This window comes from Bidens hawaiensis, unplaced genomic scaffold (assembly GCF_021521415.1).
Source record: "Bidens hawaiensis isolate Kalapana, Puna unplaced genomic scaffold, B.hawaiensis_p1.1 tig00002553_1, whole genome shotgun sequence".
Taxonomy (NCBI): Eukaryota; Viridiplantae; Streptophyta; class Magnoliopsida; order Asterales; family Asteraceae; genus Bidens; species Bidens hawaiensis.
This window is the reverse complement of record NW_027491139.1, coordinates 2583010-2599060: the sequence shown is the minus strand read 5'-3', so window position 1 is coordinate 2599060 and position 16051 is coordinate 2583010. Positions and strand designations below refer to the sequence as shown.

The 16051-nt window shown below is 37.1% G+C and overlaps 3 protein-coding genes across 3 annotated transcripts; 2 read left to right on the top strand and 1 right to left on the bottom strand.

Moving 5' to 3' along the window:
* LOC143620381 (protein NRT1/ PTR FAMILY 5.2-like) lies at positions 1-4259 on the top strand. Its single transcript, XM_077092089.1, has 4 exons — positions 1-316; positions 1388-1605; positions 2421-2980; positions 3212-4259. The coding sequence occupies exons 1-4, from the start codon at positions 148-150 to the stop codon at positions 4104-4106; spliced, it is 1842 nt and encodes a 613-aa protein (XP_076948204.1). The 5' UTR covers positions 1-147; the 3' UTR covers positions 4107-4259.
* Positions 4260-6480: 2221 nt separating this feature from the next.
* LOC143620210 (protein NRT1/ PTR FAMILY 5.2-like) lies at positions 6481-9440 on the top strand. Its single transcript, XM_077091946.1, has 4 exons — positions 6481-6648; positions 7221-7438; positions 7952-8514; positions 8738-9440. The coding sequence occupies exons 2-4, from the start codon at positions 7241-7243 to the stop codon at positions 9411-9413; spliced, it is 1437 nt and encodes a 478-aa protein (XP_076948061.1). The 5' UTR covers positions 6481-6648; positions 7221-7240; the 3' UTR covers positions 9414-9440.
* A 1475-nt stretch (positions 9441-10915) lies between these two features.
* On the bottom strand, positions 10916-14612 carry LOC143620209 (protein unc-13 homolog). Its single transcript, XM_077091945.1, has 5 exons — positions 13966-14612; positions 12944-13804; positions 12408-12860; positions 12138-12324; positions 10916-12050 (listed from the first exon to the last, which is right to left on the bottom strand). The coding sequence occupies exons 1-5, from the start codon at positions 14440-14442 to the stop codon at positions 11095-11097; spliced, it is 2934 nt and encodes a 977-aa protein (XP_076948060.1). The 5' UTR covers positions 14443-14612; the 3' UTR covers positions 10916-11094.
* Between the last annotated feature and the right edge of the window lie 1439 nt (positions 14613-16051).

The window sequence follows — 16051 nt, the reverse complement described above, 5'->3', positions numbered from 1 at the left end:
TGATACTACAAAGCGTGAGTTGAATAAGATGAGTTTGGGTCCACATATCGAAAGCGAAGGTATAGTTTGGATGTATATATATATTCACATGTGAGAGCACATCAAAGAAGAGGATATTAGATTAAATAGTTAACTAACTGAAGATACATGAACATGAACATGATGTTGAATGAGAGAAGAAAAGGTGAGATGGAGGTTGAGGAAAACGGCAACGGTGGTGGCCGAGGATACACCGAAGACGGCACGGTGGATCTCCGAGGGAACCCCGTCCTTCGATCAAAACGCGGTGGCTGGACAGCTTGTTCATTCGTTGTTGGTACGTACATATGTTATCTTTTCACTTTTCAGGCCAAACATACATTTATATTTTTATTTTTGGATATACACTTTTTTCATTCCAACCTTTTTGGACCAATTTATATATTCAACCAGCTCTGATATATATCTTTCTTGGATATCTTTGTTTGCTTGGATGTAATTCATGTACGTTTTGGTTTACTCACCACATGTTTATAGTACTATCATGGACCATGCTTATAGTTGACATTCGTGGACCCATTTCCATATGGAGGAATTGAACATTATTTGGTGTTGGCAATTAAGAAGTAACATGGAAATGTATTTAAGAGATGACTTTGTTTGCCTTAAAGTCGTTGCAAGAGATAAGAACTGAGAGAGAGTATCGACAAATTTATTGGTTTTATTAAACAAGAGAATATGATATGCATGAGTAAGTAGGAAACTGGCAAGTCATGCACACTCACCCACGCCTCACACCCAAGTCTTTACTCAAAACTAAACTCATCCTAGCTTATTATTATTATTATTATTATTATTATTCTTTATTATTAAAATTTTAAATTGTAATATTATTATACAATAATCGTATCTAGTATATCTCATAAATAGCAAAGTTATTGGATGAGATGCGGACAAACATTACTTCTAATCCTAGAGAGCTACCAAAACGAATAACAAAAGTAGTGAGGGAGTAACACAGTAAAATAAAACGCGCGTATGTATAGAATCATAATACCACATATATATAGACATATATTGTATAGACAAATACATGCAAAGGTCACCTAGAGTTTAGGGAATCCAAGCCTCTACCACAAAGTTAACACCCAAATGTATCCTATCTTAAATGTCTCTAATTAACCTTAACCGTACGTCTTTAATTACAAACCCCGATCATGGGTCATGTATGTAACAACGTAGCTACATAATGTATTTTCCATAAGTTTTTGCTCAAAAAATGAATCAACTAAATTCTAAATTTGTTATTGATTTAACGAAAAAACATAGCCATGTACATGTATAAGGTTTAGATTTTAGTTTAAGAATGAAAAGAGATGAATATCTAGATGGGTGCTTGTATATGCAGTGTATGAAGTGTTTGAGAGGATGGCATATTATGGGATATCATCCAACTTGGTCATATACCTAACGAAGAAGCTCCGGCAAGGGACGGTAACCTCGTCAAACAACGTGACCAATTGGGTAGGTACCATTTGGATGACTCCCATTCTTGGCGCTTATTTTGCGGATGCCGTCCTTGGCCGTTATTGGACTTTCCTCATCTCAGCAGCCATCTACCTCTCGGTAATTATTTCAATTTCGTGTATTCATATATACTTGTAAATGTTAAAATTGGTTAAAGAAAGAATAAGTTATATATTATATGGGATATTAGTATTGTTTAAAGAATTTAGAGTCATACCATACTTTTGTGGAAAAAAATGCGTGCTATATATTTAAAAATTATATTAGTTTAGAAGAAAAAAATCCCATAGTTCTTTATTATATGAATTTTAACCTTCAAAGTAAAACCAGCACTTCCAAACTGTTTATATTAATGCTCACACATTTATTATTCGTGTGAAATCTTGACTAAAGAAATCTGCGTGTCGGCCAACTTGCAAATAATTTACGGGACATGGACTGAAATAAGATACATGCACATTCATTTGAAATATGTGTAAATATTTAATATCTTCTATAAGCAGGTAATATCATATCTTAGTAAATAGTAAATAATCTCTTGGGCTTTTTAACAAATAAAAAGAAAACGTAAATACATGTAGCTTCGTTAAGCACTAGGCCACTAGCCACACGAGCGTGCGGGGGTGGGGGTGGGGAGTAAGAATTTCTTTCATGGATGCTCAAAACTGTAACTTGATAAAACTTTTCGACACTCTTCATATAGTTACATGTTTACTTGAGATTGACTTGGGTGAGATATAATTTCTTTCAAAAAAATCTACAAAATCTTTTGGAATTGGTACGTGTGATATTAAGTACGAAATTAAGGAGTTAAAGAATTGTATGTTATAACTAGCAAACAATATGGTTGGACAATAGGAAATACTTTAGTTAATTTGTTGACAAGATGAACTTGTGTGCCAAACCTGAAACAGGGAATGACCTTACTCACACTGGCGGTTTCGCTACCAGGGCTAAAGCCTCCCAGTTGCAATTCTGGGACCGACTGCAAAGAAGCGTCAACCTTGCAATTAGGCGTCTTCTTTGGCGCCCTCTACACACTCGCTGTTGGAACCGGTGGCACCAAGCCTAACATCTCAACCATCGGTGCGGACCAATTTGACGATTTTGACCCAAAAGAAAAGGGCCAAAAACTCTCCTTTTTCAACTGGTGGATGTTCAGCATCTTCTTTGGTACCCTCTTTGCCAACACAGTTCTCGTCTACATACAAGACAATGTCGGATGGACCCTTGGTTATGGCCTCCCCACACTCGGCCTCCTCATATCTATCTTGATCTTTTTGGCCGGGACGCCTTATTATAGGCATAAAGTTCCTACCGGTAGCCCCTTCACCAAGATGGCTAGGGTCATTCTTGCTGCCCTAAGGAAATGGAAGACACCCATTCCGAGTGATCCCAAAGAGCTCTATGAACTTGACTTGACCGAGTATGCTAAGAAAGGGAAATACAGGATCGATTCTACTCCCACACTCAGGTTGGATTACTATTTATGTTTACTTCATTTTTATTTATTCATTTGTTAATGACAAATATTATTTATACCCCTAGTTACTCCTAAATTACACCAAATTTACCCTTTCCTATGATTGAACCCAAATCCAAGAGGTTTGCACCTCTACGGCTCTACCATGTGCGCTAGTCTCACAATGACACGTTTACGTTAAATTACCTCATATTTCTAAACATTAGTTAATTGGTTGTACAGGTTCTTAAACAAAGCTTGTGTTAGAACAGGAGCAACTTCTCCGTGGATTTTATGCACGGTAACTGCAGTTGAAGAAACTAAACAGATACTACGAATGATACCCATCTTGATAGCAACCTTTGTCCCAAGCACAATGATTGCACAGATTAGTACACTATTTGTTAAGCAAGGAACAACTTTGGAGAGAAAGATCGGCAGCTTTGAAATCCCACCAGCCAGCTTAGCCGGATTTGTGACCATATCCATGCTTATATCAGTTGTGCTTTACGACCGCTTCTTTGTTCGAATAATGGCAAAGTGGACCAAGAACCCAAGAGGGATCACCCTCCTCCAAAGAATGGGAACAGGCATGGTCATCCATATTATTATCATGGTGGTAGCTTCCTTAACCGATAGGTATAGGCTAAGAGTTGCAAAAGATCATGGTGTGGTTGCGAGTGGGAAGCAAATACCTTTGTCAATTTTCGTTCTCCTTCCTCAGTTTTCGTTGATGGGAATGGCGGATGCATTTCTAGAGGTAGCCAAGATTGAGTTTTTCTACGATCAAGCACCGGAAAGCATGAAGAGTCTTGGGACTTCTTATTCCATGACAAGTTTAGGAATTGGGAGTTTCCTCAGTAGCTTTCTTTTGTCGACGGTTTCTCATCTCACCAAAAGGAATGGTCACAAAGGCTGGATTCTCAACAACCTCAACGCCTCTCATCTCGACTACTATTATGCATTTTTTGCGGTTCTCAATTTGTTGAACTTCATTTTCTTTCTAGTAATGACTAAGTTTTACGTATACAAGGCCGAGGTCTCAGATTCTTTGATCATTCTTGAAGAAGTGCTGAAGTCAAGAACAAATCATGTGGTAGCTAAGCAAGAAGCAGCCTCAAGATTCAACTTAGCTTGAATATTCAATCGTAGTAACTTATCGATCTCAAAGAAAAATAATGATGTAAATTACTGTGGTAGTTCTTTCTTTGTTTTGGTAGTCATGTTGATCAGTGATACATACCACTCCAGATATCCATGGGCAATCCCATACCTGAACCACCAAAGTAAAAAAAAAGACTAGCTAGCTCGTTTAATAGATTGAAGACAAGGTCAAACTAATGACCTCAACAACTGTTTCTTAGTTCTACTTTTCAATTCCATGTGTTTGCATGAAGCTAGGAGTGTTTATAGTTTTCACTTTTTTATTTCCACCAATATATGTTGCAAAAAACTTTCCCACTTTCTTAGGACTTCTTGCCTTTTTTTTCTTATAATGTAATTTCATCAGTGTAATGAAGGGTGTGAGAACACGTATAGCGGGCTTCCCATGATTGGTTTTTTGGATTGTGACTTCATGTGATCGGTAAACACACAAGTATGATATATAATAAAATGAACAAATGGGATACGTGATAATCACACAAATTGCATTCACAAATCGACGTACCAAAATGTTTACAATGTACATTATATGGAATGAAACGTTGTCTCTTCTGTAATCGGTTCACACACTGATTCAAAACAAACTAAGTGTCCGATATCGTTTCATCCCATGGCATACAACCCGACATCAACTAAACCTAGGACGACCCAAAGCATATATATGCTTCGGCCCATATTACATAAAACTTTTAAGTTAACAAACCCAAATAAACAATGAATATTACCTCATAAAAGTGAAAGCATGCGTGACTGCTAGAGCTCGTTTATTTAGATTTTATTTAGACCAATGGTAATAATGGTTGATGCCTCATAAGGAGCATTTTCTGCCATGTCATCATCATTTTTTAAGCAAAAATATGTGTAATGAACTAGTGGTTAATGCTCTTAATACCTCTTCAATCATTACTTTTCAAGCCATCACTTTTTAAATGAAGCTAACCTTATATATTATATCCATTTTTTATGCTATAATTTTTGTTTTAAAATGATAAAACACACGAAGACTTTTGGCCTGATGGTATCAATATGTGGTGGTTATGGTTATCACTCCACAAATTTAAGGGTTCAAAGTCACGTTATCAACATACATAAAGATGTAGATATAGGAGTAGTTTAGAGAGTGTTTGAGTATACGGTTTTAAACTATAATAAAGAATACAAAAGTTATTTTGTGTCTAATAAAATTGATAAACTGGTAGTACAAAAGATGATTACCTCTTTTACCCCTTCCAGATATTATTAACTTTCAATTACTTACGAAACTGTTACCGCTTTAATCTTAAAACGCTAAATTAAATCGATTAACGACTTGTGTTAATATGGGCTTTTATGGGATCACCATCTGCAGAAGAATGCGAGACAAGAAAGTATATATGTAGAATTAATTAATCTGCTGGGATTAAATTTATTTGAGTTATGTTAATGATTGATGATCAGTTGTTACTATTATGACACCTTAGTACTAGATTTAGTCCCAAATATGCTTATGCCCGATGAGGCCGGTTTTGGAAGGAAATTTATAGGCTATTGAACTTCAATCTGAAATACATCTCATCTATACTCTATAATGAAAACTATCTCAAATGTATGGGTGATTGATTTGGAGTTTCTAAAAAAATTTGGTTTAAAAGAAGGAGCCTATATATAACTAGACTAATGAAGGAAATGTGAAAGTATAAATATGCTAATTCAAAAGATTCATATGAATCTTGTTATTGATTGGTTTTATATGTAATATATATATATATATATATATATATATATATATATATATATATATATTCTTTAAAATTTACCTTTTCCTTCAACTATTATTTATTGGTATTAGTTTTGTAAGATTGCGACTATATATATTATATATTAAAAGAATCTTATATTGATACTGCAAAGCGTGAGTTGAATAAGATGAGTTTGGGTCCACATATCGAAAGCGAAGGTATAGTTTGGATGTATATATATGCACATGCCACATGTGAGAGCACAGCAAAGAAGAGGATATTAGATTAATTGGGTTTTTAGGGGTTTAATTGGGTCCGGTAGAAGACATCTTTGTCGCAGTTAATTCTAGACTAGTGACAGGCCTGACCCGTATTATTTAATTATGGCTCACTATTAGATTCTTGAAAATTAAGTTGTAAACCCTAATCATGTATCTATTTATACTTGGCCTTGTACTTGTAATTCATCATCACGAGTAAGGCAGTAGCAATAATAAAATATCATGGTTGCAGCCCGTGGAAGTAGGCCAGTCTAGACCGAACCACGTAAATCTCGCGTGTTCATCTTCGCTTTTTTTTCTCTTGTAGTATTGTTCGTGTTTGTGTGTGCGCCAGATCCTAACAAAGATACGTGAACATGATGTTGAATGAGAGAAGAAAAGAAGGAGGTTAGGTAGAGGTTGAAGAAAACGGCAACGGTGGCCGAGGATACACCGAAGACGGCACGGTGGATCTCCGAGGGTTCCCTCGTCCTTCGATCAAAACGTGGCGGCTGGACCGCCTGTTCATTCGTTGTTGGTACGTATATATGTTATCACTTATCTTTTCACTTTTCAGGCCAAACATACTTTTTTTTAATCTTTGAATATACACTTTTCATTCCAACATTTTTGGACCGTGTAGATATATATATATTTTTGTAATAACACATAGAATTCTCATAAGACCATATATAGATATATATATTTTTTGTAATAACACATAGAATTCTCATCAAACTATAATAAAGTGACAGATAAACAAACAACAAGTTGCCGCAACCCCTATTTTTAATAGCAAATTCAGTCCTTCTAAAAACGAAACTTTGGGAAATCCAAGCCTCTAGCACGAAGTTAACATCCAAATGTACCATATTTTAAAAGTCTCTAACCTTAACCCTACGTCTTCACAAACCTATATCTTGGATCATGTATGAAACAATGTAGCTACATAATGTATTTTCCATTTGTTTTTGCTTAAAACATGAAACAACTAAATTATAAATTTATTATTGATTTAACGAACATACATAGCCACGTACATGTATAAGTTTAAATGTTAGTTTAAAAATGAAAAGAGATGAATATTTAGATGGGTGTTTGTACATGCAGTGTACGAAGTGTTTGAGAGGATGGCATATTATGGGATATCATCCAACTTGGTCATATACCTAACAAAGAAGCTCCGGCAGGGGACAGTAACCTCGTCAAACAACGTGACCAATTGGGTAGGTACCATTTGGATGACTCCCATTCTTGGCGCTTATTTGGCGGATGCCGTCCTCGGTCGTTATTGGACTTTCGTCATCTCAGCAGCCATCTACCTCTCGGTAATTATTTCAATTTCATGTATATTCATATATACTTATAAATGTTAAAATTTGCTAAAGAAAAAATGCGTTATATATTATATTATATTATATTATATGGTATCTCGTTAATTATTTCAATTTCATGTATATTCATCTTGGTTTTTATAACAAACAAAAAGAAAACGTAAACTGAAATTAAGATCATATATTTGACTTCTGTGAGCACTAGCTAGAAAAACTTTAAAATTAAATAAAATAAATACCCTTTCAAGGTTAGCTCAAAACTATATGAAGAGTCTTCATATAGTTACATGTTTTCTTGAGATTGACTTGGGTGTACGTGAGATATATGAAATAAAAATAAAAATCTATCAAAATTTTGCAATCGGTAAGTGGGAAGTATGAAATCAAGGAGGTAATTGAATTGTATGTTTATAACTAGCTTAACTAATAAGGCTGGAAAACAAGAAATATGAAGTATATTTAATTTGTTAACAAGATGAACTCAATTGTGTGACAAACCTAAAACAGGGAATGAGCCTACTCACGCTAGCAGTTTCGCTACCAGGGCTAAAGCCTCCCAGTTGTGATTCTGATCAGACCAACTGCAAAGAAGCGTCCACCTTGCAACTAGCCGTCTTCTTTGGTGCCCTCTGCACACTCACTATTGGAACTGGTGGCACCAAGCCTAACATCTCAACCATCGGTGCTGACAAATTTGACGATTTGGACCCAAAAGAAAAGGGCCAAAAACTCTCCTTTTTCAACTGGTGGATGTTCAGCATCTTCTTTGGTACCCTCTTTGCCAACACGGTTCTCATCTACATACAAGACAACGTAGGATGGACCCTTGGTTATGGCCTCCCCACACTCGGGCTCCTTATATCTATCTTGATCTTCTTGGCCGGGACGCCTTTTTATAGGCACAAAGTTCCTACCGGTAGCCCCTTCACCAAGATGGCTAGGGTCATTCTTGCTGCCCTAAGGAAATGGAAGACACCCATTCCGAGTGATCCCAAAGAGCTCTATGAACTTGACTTGACCGAGTATGCTAAGAAAGGGAAATACAGGATCAATTCTACTCCCACACTCAGGTTGGATTACTATTTATGTTTACGTTCATTTTTATTTATTTATTTTTAACGACAAGTATTACTTATACCCCTAGTTACTCCTAAATTACACCAAATTTACCCTTTCCTATGATTGAACCCAAATCCAAGATGTTTGCACCTCTACCACGTGGGCTAGTCTCACAATGACACGTTTACGTTAAATAACATCATATTTCTAAACATTAGTTAACTGGTTGTACAGGTTCTTAAACAAAGCTTGTGTTAGAACAGGACAAACTTCTCCATGGATTTTATGCACAGTAGCTGCGGTTGAGGAAACTAAACAGATACTACGAATGATACCCATCTTGATAGCAACCTTTGTCCCAAGCATAATGATTGCACAAATTAGTACGCTTTTCGTTAAGCAAGGAACAACTTTGGAGAGGAAAATCGGCAGCTTTGAAATTCCACCAGCCAGCTTAGCTGGATTTGTGACCATATCCATGCTTATATCAGTTGTGCTTTACGACCGCTTCTTTGTTCGAATAATGGCAAAGTGGACCAAGAACCCAAGAGGGATCACCCTCCTCCAAAGAATGGGGACAGGCTTGGTCATCCATATTATTATCATGGTGGTAGCTTCCTTAACCGATAGGTATAGGCTAAGAGTTGCAAAAGATCATGGTGTGGTTGAGAGTGGGAAGCAAATACCTTTGTCAATTTTCGTTCTCCTTCCTCAGTTTTCGTTGATGGGAATGGCGGATGCATTTCTAGAGGTAGCCAAGATTGAGTTTTTCTACGATCAAGCACTGGAAAGCATGAAGAGTCTTGGGACTTCTTATTCCATGACAAGTATAGGAATTGGGAGTTTCCTCAGTAGCTTTCTTTTGTCAACGGTTTCTCATCTCACCAAAAGGAATGGTCACAAAGGCTAGATTCTCAACAACCTCAATGCCTCCCATCTCGACTACTATTATGCTTTTTTTGCCGTTCTCTACTTATTGAACATCATTTTCTTTCTAGTAATGACTAAGTTTTACGTATACAAGGCGGAGGTCTCAGATTCTTTGATCATTCTTGAAGATGAGCTGAAGTCAAGAACAAATCATGTGGTAGCTATGCAAGAAGATTTAATCGTAGTAACCTATCGATAAAGAAAAATAATGATGTAAATTACCGTGGTCGTTCTTTCTTTGTTTTGGTACTCATTTTGATCAGTGATACGCACCACTCGAGATAACCATGGGCAAAGCCATACCCTAACCACCAAAGTAAAAAAAGACTAGCTCGTTTATAGTTTTCACTTTTTTGTTTCCATCAATATATGTTGCAAAAACTTTCCCACTTTCTCAGGACTTCTTGCCTTTTTGTTTCTTTTTTTCTTATAATGTAATTTCATCAATGTAATGAAGGGTGTGAGAACACGTATAGCGGGCTTCCCATGATCGGATTTTTGGATTGTGACTTCATGTGATCAAATAAACACACAAGTATGATAGGTAATTGAATGAACAAATGAGATACTTAATAATCAAACAAATTGAATTCACAAATCATCGTACCAAAATGTTTACAATATACTTTAAATGGAATGAAACGTTCTCTCTTCTGTAATCGGTTAACACACCGATTCAAAACAAACTGACTGAGCGATATCGTTTCATCCCATGGCATACAACCCGACATCAACTAAACCTAGGAAGACCCAAAGCATATATATGCTTCGGCCCATATTACATAAACTGTAAGTTTAACAAACCCAAATAAACAGTGAATAATACCTCATAAGAGTGAAGGCGCACGTGACTACTTGAGCTCGTTTATTTAGATTTTATTTAGACCATCGGTAATGGTTGATACCTCATAAGGAGCATTTTCTGCCATGTCATCATCATTTTTTAAGCAAAAATATGTGTAATGGACTAGTGGTTAATGCCCTTAATACCCCTTCATTCATTACTTTTCAAGCCACATGGGGCTTTATTGTAGAAACGGTCATGCCCATATAATGCCTCGTAAGAATCACTTCTAAAATGAACCTAATCTTATATATTATACCCATTTTTTATGCTCTAATTTTTGTTTTCAAAATGATAAAATAAACAAAGACCTTTGGCCTGATGGTATCAATATGTGGTGGTTAACTGGTTATGGTTGTCACTCCACAAATTTTAAGGGTTCAAAGTCACCTCATCAACATACATAAAGATGCAGATAAATGAGTAGTTTAGAGAGTGTTTGAGTATACGATTTTAAATTATAATAAAGCATATATTTTGTGTCTAATAAAATGGATAAACTAGTAATACAAAAGATGATTACCTCTTTTACCCCTTCCAGATATTATTAACTTTCAGTTACTTACAAAACTGTTACCGCTTTAATCTTAAACACTAAATTAATCGATTAACGACTTGTGTTAATATGGGCTTTTATGGGATCACCATCTGCAGAAGAATGTGGGACAAGAAAGTATATATGTGGAATTAATTAATCTGTTGTGTTAATTAATTACATAAAGGAATCATGATCACAAATTACCTAGTCTGCTACCAAAGGCCAAAGGTTAGTACTTACTATACAATGCTCAACTCAAGCCCAAAGATTCTATTTTGGCTATCTCTTGGCTAGGTGGAAAGTTGTTTTCAAGAACTGATTTGCCACACGATCTTTCCTATGGCACAAAACACGCAACATAGTGTTCGCGTCACTGCTACTCCACCTTCCCGTTGTTGGAGGCATTGGCAGTGTTTGCCCCGAACTCACTCCCATGCCACTAGCTTCACAAGCCGCCACTGTAAACTCCTCTATCAATTGCTCGGTCAGCTCTCCCATTAACTTAACCACTCCTTCAACCGTCGCAGCCTCCTTTTCCACCTCATCCTCTTTTAAAATCCCTTCATAACTCACAAACACCCGTTTCAAATGCCTTAAATCATCCTCAATCATCTCATGATCCGCCTTGGTGAACCCTCTCCCACTCCCTCCGGCTATTAAAACCATAAGGTAGGCCTCAAAAGAAGCCTTCATCACTTCTTTTATTGATAAATGTTGGGCACGTTCGGTAACAATGGCACTCAATAGAGTTAGGTTCTGCTTGAGTACTCTTAGAGCCGGGCTGATTCGTGCATTCACCACATGACCTACGTAAAGGCTTCCATAAAGAACCGAGTTTGAATCAAGGAAAATGAGGCGGTAGGCTGCAACCTCAGTCACATGTTGAGTTGCGGCCATAACTGCCGATCGAGTATGCTCAAAGTGAAGTTGACGACGTTTAGACGATTTGTTTTTCTGGGAAGGAACTATTTTGGAGGAATATTGAGAGAGGCATTTTTCAAGGGATTTGAGTTGGGAAACAATGTAGTGTAAGGTGTTGAGTCGGATGTAGAGACGTTGTGTTCCTCTGCTAGTCAAAGGGCGTGAGTTATTGGCTTCATCTTCCAATCCCAAATGATATGGGCTCATCCCTGCCGCCGCACAAGGAGTTGCCTTCTTCCAAAGCTTGATGAACTTGGAGCCTCGGCTACATCGTGTTAGGGGAGGAAGGGTAGGAATATAGTTTTGTTTTGATCCTGATCAATCAATGAAACAAAATTGTTAAAATGGTTAAACCGAATTAATTTATATATTAAGCTTAAAGATTATAGCTATGTGCATACCACATGAAGCTACAAAAGTAGCATAATCTCTCAATATGTTCTCAATTCCATCCACAAATTCACAAACTAAATCTTCAGATATAGAAATTGGAATGTCGAAAAAGGAAACCATAAGTTCTCTAGACTGCTTCAGAAGCTCGGCCGCTGATTGTGAATAAGGTTCGGTTTTTGACTTGGGATTCCATGTCTGGTTGGTTCAAAAATGAAACAAATGAGTTGGTAAGTTATTGAGATCAACCATGATTATCCTACAAAGAAATGTTAACTTACTTCACTTTCTTTTGCTTTATGAAGAACATCTTTGATTCTTTTGAGCCTCCCGGTAACCGATTGTCCCAAAAACTTGACAATAATGGAATCAACCTCAAAAAGAATCATCTCTTTAACAACTGTCATGCCCCCGTCATCGCAGTCCACGGAGTCCTCAACCACCATGTTAACCAAAACCTTTTCAAGTTTATCCGCCCTTTGCAAGACTGTGAGCATCTCATTGTTAATGTCAGTGTTAAGCTTCAAAAACTGCTTCAACAAAGAACCATAGCATGAGTGAAGTGTCACCGCTGCCACTCCAACTGATACCGGGTGCCATTTCTTCAATGCCATGCTGAAACTCCTCTTTTCTTCAAATGCCAAATCCTCCGTTTCATTTGCTAATTGAACAAGTGTATCGCAAACTTGTTCGAATGGCGTTTTTCTGCTTATTACATTTCCATCCCCTACCATCTGTATGTTAATATATCATACATGAGCAATTCAACCCCAAATAAAGATATAAGTATATAGCAATGTCAGGAGTATGTATATACCTTAACGAATGCATTCTTTAAAGAAGATCTAGTGTATTGTTCAACCTTATTCCCTGTAGTTGCGTCGCCTTTGGTTCCATACCCCGGCACATTTTCTTCCAAGATTCGGGTGGCCGTGAAAACCAAAGGAAGAATATTCTCCATCACCTCAATCTTTCCCTTGCTAAAACTGTGATGGTAATCCATCAGTCGCTTCTCACACCACTTGGTCATTGAAGTCAACACTTGCGACAACATCTCCATATACACAGCCTCTCTATAAACTTTCTTTGAACCATTTGCAACTTCACTTAACATGGTGAACGAGGCACAGAGCAGATCATTCTCCACTTGGCCAGTCAAAACATATTGTTGAAACAAAACCCAAGTGAAACACAAGTCATGCATGGATTTGTTGAGCCCCAGAGTGATCCACGTTTTCTTCATTAGCTCCAATAGCTCATCCACCTCGTTAAGGACACACGTGCCGTCTTTCAAATCGAATATAGACCGAAGGAGAGACATATAAAGGTTGACATTTAAAGGGAAACCATCAGCCCAGTGACAAATGTTTGTTGGGGTAACATCTGCGCTTCTCCATGCCAACGAAACAACACAATTACATATGGTCCTCATGGTCTCCGAGTTTTTACCCGTGTCTAAGGGTTTGAGGTCGCTACTATGAATAATATCGGTAAGACACGTAGCCAAGCTGCCATTTCTGTCCAAGGGGTTGGAGGGGTGAAGCAAGAGCCCGACCTCAAGGATCTTGAGTTGGCGTTTTTGCCACATGTGATATTCGTTTGAATCATCGAACTCTGTCGGCTTTAGATGTCGAAGAAGCTCTAATGGGAGTATTATCGTATCTGCCCGTCTCCCCATCTAGTAAAACAAAACAAGAAACATTCAAAATAAGTAAATATGAATGTGACCATGACATAATAATTACTCTTAACTCTTTTTCTATTTTTTGCCCATCTAGTTTCTTGCTAGTCAGTATTTTTTAATAAATGCCAACGTAAAAAGAATGTTATAATAATTACTTGGCCAACAAGGGTTCTCATGAGGGTCTTTCGCAGCCGGTTATCACAAGCCTCGGACACCTTCATCTGCTGTCTCATGATCTCCGCGGACGTCAAGGGTCTTCTAGACCTCCCACCGGGTACGGTAGAGAAACCAATCCCGGGGCTAGAAATAGCCGGAGACAAGGGATTGTTCCCACACGAGTTGCTCCTTCGCGAAGAATGAGACCGCTTATGCATCTTCAAACCAAGCGCCCTCTTAATTCGGCTAGCTACTCCAGTCCCCCCTCCCGGGCCACCCTTAGCAGGAGGCCCGGCCCCATTCTCCCCATTACTAGCATCGGACGAGTAAAACTGAATGGCGTTACGACCTCCAAAACCTGGGGACGACCTGCATGACGTGAAGAGTAGCTCATAAGCGGTGGCTTGGACGTCTTCGGGACTAAGGCCATCGAGCGTTTCGAACGGGCAGGAAAGGTCGAGGTCGGGTGGGAGCATGGTGGTAAAGGGATGTCAAATTCCGTCGATGAGATAATCGTTAGATACCCGGCGGAAAAGACAAACGAGGAATCATTTCCGAAACTGAAGTGGTTTCAAAAACGTACGTACGATTTTCTTGAACTAACTACTTTTTTTCAACAGCAAGTTTTTGGTTTTGCGTATTTAACTCGGGGCCTTTAGTTTCTTATTTTATTGGATTGGATTCTCAAAATGCTAAATAAGTACAAACTTACACCATGCTCGATCCTTCTAAATTTTTTCATTTTTTATTTTTATGATTTGTCTTTAGCCCATAAACGTAATTGATGAATGCAAATTAAAATGTAGCATTTCAATATCATCTATCTATCATATATAAATAAGGCTAATATATTTCTGAAAATGAATATAAGCTTGTTATTATTTATTTACGCTTTCTCCTATTTAACTAGGTGGTCGTGGCCTTATGGGCACGTGTTCCAGCGGTGAAATTAACATGAGCTGAAAATCGGAAGTATTGTATTTTAAATACAGCTATGTTGTTAACAAACATTATTGGAAAATGGAATTGGTATATTTGATAATATTGATACCGAAAACCAATGTTTAATCAGAATTGGTTCGGTTAACTTTTATCTAGCGACTTCATCAGTTCCTATTGAGGGTTGGTTATTTTTTAGATAACCTGTTATTACTCCTGATTAATTATATATTGTATTATTCAAAGTTAAAAACAGAGAATGAGTGAAAATATTAATATTTGATAGGTTACAAAGTTACAAATAAACAATCAAATATTCTTTACACAAAGTTACTTAGAAATTTATAAATTTTTGAAATATTTTTAATTTTATATTGTGTAATATATACTGCTCGTTTAATACATTAGTATATAAGTTAAGCATATTTTTCTATTTCACATTTTTTCATTTGTAGGGGTGTATGTTGTGGCCTGTGGGTCAATTTTATGACTTGGGTTCCCTAATATTCAGGATTCCTAATCTTTCTTTCAGGATCCTGAGTACTAATAGTTTATTTTGTTCTTGACTTTGATTTATTCTTGCAGCTGAATATTGGTGACTTAATTCATGTTAAAGGCTCACTAAATAACTGAAGAAAAACATGTGGAAAAGAGTTAACGGGCAGGAGTGTTGACTAAGTAAAGCTCCGAGATCCTTAGAGTCAGCTGCTTCTATTTACTAATTATACTTGCAGGCTACTCTATGTGAACTGTTGTACAATGGCTAACTGACAAAGTCTACCTAAAGAACCGGAGTTATAGTCACTAAACATGTGAAGAAAGTGTGCAACAAGGCTCTAACGGTCACAAGAGCAAGGGATTCCAGATTAGTCGGATATTTAGTTATTTTTCATTTCTATATAAAGGGGTTTGATAAACGATGTATGACACGTTCAAAACACTCATAACACTCAATATTGTACTATGGTCATCGTTTTCATTAAAGTAATCGAGTTGTACTGATCATTAATAAATTGAGGTAGGGGTAATTTTCCCCTCCCGGGTTTTTTTCCCAATGATACATATCAGGATCTAAGGTTTTTCCTCGTTACATCACGTTGTCAACCATTAACTTTTACTGCACTCATTCACCGTTTTATTGAAGAA

What these genes read in the sequence shown, in the direction of transcription:
- LOC143620210 (XM_077091946.1), top strand. Translation starts at nt 7,241, where the DNA reads ATGGCATATTATGGGATATCATCCAACTTGGTCATATACCTAACAAAG. An exon ending in CAGCAGCCATCTACCTCTCG is followed by an intron (nt 7,439 to 7,951) that starts GTAATTATTTCA and finishes AACCTAAAACAG; the next exon opens with GGAATGAGCCTACTCACGCT. An exon ending in AATTCTACTCCCACACTCAG is followed by an intron (nt 8,515 to 8,737) that starts GTTGGATTACTA and finishes CTGGTTGTACAG; the next exon opens with GTTCTTAAACAAAGCTTGTG.
- LOC143620209 (XM_077091945.1), bottom strand. Translation starts at nt 14,442, where the DNA reads ATGCTCCCACCCGACCTCGACCTTTCCTGCCCGTTCGAAACGCTCGAT. An exon ending in ATAAAGCAAAAGAAAGTGAA is followed by an intron (nt 12,325 to 12,407) that starts GTAAGTTAACAT and finishes TGAACCAACCAG; the next exon opens with ACATGGAATCCCAAGTCAAA. An exon ending in TACTTTTGTAGCTTCATGTG is followed by an intron (nt 12,051 to 12,137) that starts GTATGCACATAG and finishes TTGATTGATCAG; the next exon opens with GATCAAAACAAAACTATATT.
- LOC143620381 (XM_077092089.1), top strand. Translation starts at nt 148, where the DNA reads ATGAACATGAACATGATGTTGAATGAGAGAAGAAAAGGTGAGATGGAG. An exon ending in AGCTTGTTCATTCGTTGTTG is followed by an intron (nt 317 to 1,387) that starts GTACGTACATAT and finishes TTGTATATGCAG; the next exon opens with TGTATGAAGTGTTTGAGAGG. An exon ending in GATTCTACTCCCACACTCAG is followed by an intron (nt 2,981 to 3,211) that starts GTTGGATTACTA and finishes TTGGTTGTACAG; the next exon opens with GTTCTTAAACAAAGCTTGTG.